This window comes from Cebus imitator, unplaced genomic scaffold (genome assembly GCF_001604975.1).
Source record: "Cebus imitator isolate Cc_AM_T3 unplaced genomic scaffold, Cebus_imitator-1.0 Scaffold42, whole genome shotgun sequence".
Taxonomy (NCBI): domain Eukaryota; kingdom Metazoa; phylum Chordata; class Mammalia; order Primates; family Cebidae; genus Cebus; species Cebus imitator.
The window spans coordinates 15950590-15953173 of record NW_016107357.1 but is presented as its reverse complement, the minus strand read 5'-3'; the positions used below and the strand labels follow the sequence as shown (position 1 = coordinate 15953173).

The 2584-nt window shown below is 47.7% G+C and overlaps 1 protein-coding gene across 1 annotated transcript in view; it reads right to left on the bottom strand.

Annotated features, from left to right (window-relative positions):
- Positions 1-2584, bottom strand: part of TBCE (tubulin folding cofactor E) — a 67148-nt gene that overhangs the window by 7777 nt on the left and 56787 nt on the right. The window contains exon 13 of the mRNA XM_037737813.1: positions 553-706. Coding sequence (XP_037593741.1) covers positions 553-706 — 154 coding nt within the window. The remainder of the gene's footprint in view (positions 1-552; positions 707-2584) is intronic.

Below are 2584 nucleotides of genomic sequence, written 5' to 3'. Positions count from 1 at the left end.
AAAAACAAAAAACAAAAAAACAGAATTGCCTTCCCACCAAGGGCAGTGGCTCATGCCTATAATCCCAGCACTTTGAGAAGCCGAAGCAGGTGGATCACTTGAGATCAGGAGTTCAAGACCAGCCTGGCCAATATGGTGAAACCCCATCTCTACTAAAAATACAAAGATTAGCCGAGCATGGTGGTTGGTGCACGCCTGTAATCCCAACTACTCAGGAGGCTGAAGCAGGAGAGTAACCTGAACCCAGGAGGCTGAGGTTGCAGTGAGCCAACATTGCTCCAGCCTGGGTGACAGAGCAACACTCCATCTCTTAAAAAACTGCTTCCCCCTCCCCAAATGCAAATCTCTCCGTTTCAAGAACCAGTTTCCTCCTGCTGGAAGATACTGCTCTTGCCCTGCTGTACTTGCCCCAGGAAAGTGCCTACAGTCCAATTACACGAGTGCAAAAAGCCCAGGAAAGGAAGAAGGGCAATAACAACACAGAACCTCTTTTGATACCCAAGGGAAAAAACTCCGTTTAAGCTGGAAATCCACCAGTGCATACACACGTACTCAGGCAGAGGAACTGGTATCTAGGATGGGCCATGAGGAATTCTTCGCTGAGTCTGTTTTTGTCCAGGTCCTGATGTCCACCAGCCTTTTTCCACTCGTTTCCAAAAGCTCTTCGGTAGTCAAGCTCAGCTCCCCACCTCTCCTCTGGGAGAATCTATGTTGATGAGACATAAAAACAAGTCTATTAGAAAGCTTTCTTCTAACAAGTCCTTTGCGTGTTGCACCTTGACCTTCCTCCACTGCACATGCAGAGAATAATCAAATTTACAGGGACAAGACAAAATTAGAGTTTTCACCCTTTTTTTTTAATTTTTAAAATTTTTGTTTATTTTTTTATTTTTTGAGAAGGAATCTCGTTCTGTCGCCAGGCTGGAGTGCAATGGTTCAATCTCCGCTCACTGCAACCTCTGCCTCCTGGGTTCAAGCAATTCTCCTGCCTCAGCCTCTGGAATAGCTGGGATTACAGGCGTGCACCACCATGCCCAGCTTATTTTTGTATTTTTAGTAGAGATGGGGTTCACCATGTTGGCCAGGATGGTATCAATCTCTTGACCTTGTGATCCGCCTGCCTTGGCCTCCCAAAGTGCTGGGATTACAGGCGTGAGCCACCACACCCAGCCAGTTTTCACCCTTTTTAACATTGACAGAATTCGAGGGTTTATCAGAAAAGCAAAAATAATTTCAGTTTTCCACTTTAATTCATGAGAGTACCTGCGCGTAAGCCAGTTTCAGGACTACACCAGGTACCCTGGGTCACCTCCCTGAGGTCTGCCTGGAGGCGCCTGCCCTGGCGGAGCTGACTGACTCCCAGTAAATGCACAAAAGCGCTGGCAAGGACAAGATGTGGCCTTCCCACTTTTATGGAGAAGAGTGGCTAAGCAGCAGAGGAGAAACAAGCTCTGTAGTTCTGTGTTCTTTCTGCCTACTTTCCCTGAAAAAACGGAGACGGTGCCTGGTATTCATCAAATGATAATCAGGCCACGGGCAGCAGAGCAACAGGTTTTTCCTGCACTGATCTAAGTGGAAGACTCTCTCCTGAGGAGCTGGAAAAGCAGCATTATTATGAAACTGCACAAGGTTCTTTTACCATTCCAAGGAAAGCTACCTATCACCCCCTTTACAATATTAAAAAATAATCTTTTTACTTTTTTTCTTTTTTGAGACAGGGTCTTGCTGTGTCACCCAGGCTAGAGTGTAGTGGCGTGATCTTGGCTCACTGCAGCCTCCACCTCCCGGGTTCTAGCAATTCTCCTGCCTCAGCCTCCCGAGTAGTTGGGATTACAGACATGTGCCATCACACCCACCTAATTTTTGTATTTTTAGTAGACACGGGGTTTCACCATGTTGGCCAGCCTAGTCTCGGAACTCCTGACCTCAGGTGATCCACCCGCCTTGACCTCCCAAAGTGCTGCGATTACAGGTATGAGCCACCACACTTGGCCTTATTTATTTTTTTTAATTAAGACAGAATCTCACTCCATTGCCCAGGCTGGAGTGCAGTGGCATGTTCACGGCTCACTGCAGCCTTGGCCTCCCAGGCTCAGGAGATCCTCCCACCTCAGCCTTCTAAGTAGTTGGGACTATAGGCACTACAGACCTGTGCCACCATGCAGCTAATTTTTGTATTTTTCATAGAGATGGTATTTCACCAGGTTGTCCAGGCTGGTCTCAAACCCCTGGACTCAAGCGACCACACGATTCTCGTGTCTCAGCCTCCCAAAGTGCTGAGATTACAGGTGTGAGCCACTTCGCCCAGCCTAAAATAATTTATTTTCTTGTCTAAAAAAACTAGTCATGGGCCAGGTGGCTCATGCCTGTAACCCCAGCACTTTGGGAGGTCAAGGTGGGCAAATCATGAGGTCAGGAGATTGAGACCATCCTGGCCTAACACGGTGAAACCCTGTCTCTACTAAAAATACAAAACATTAGTTGGTGGTGCTGGCGCGTGCCTGTAATCCCAGCTACTTGGGAGGCTGAGACACGAGAATCACTTGAACCCGGGAAGCAGAGGTTGCAGTGAGCCGAAATCACG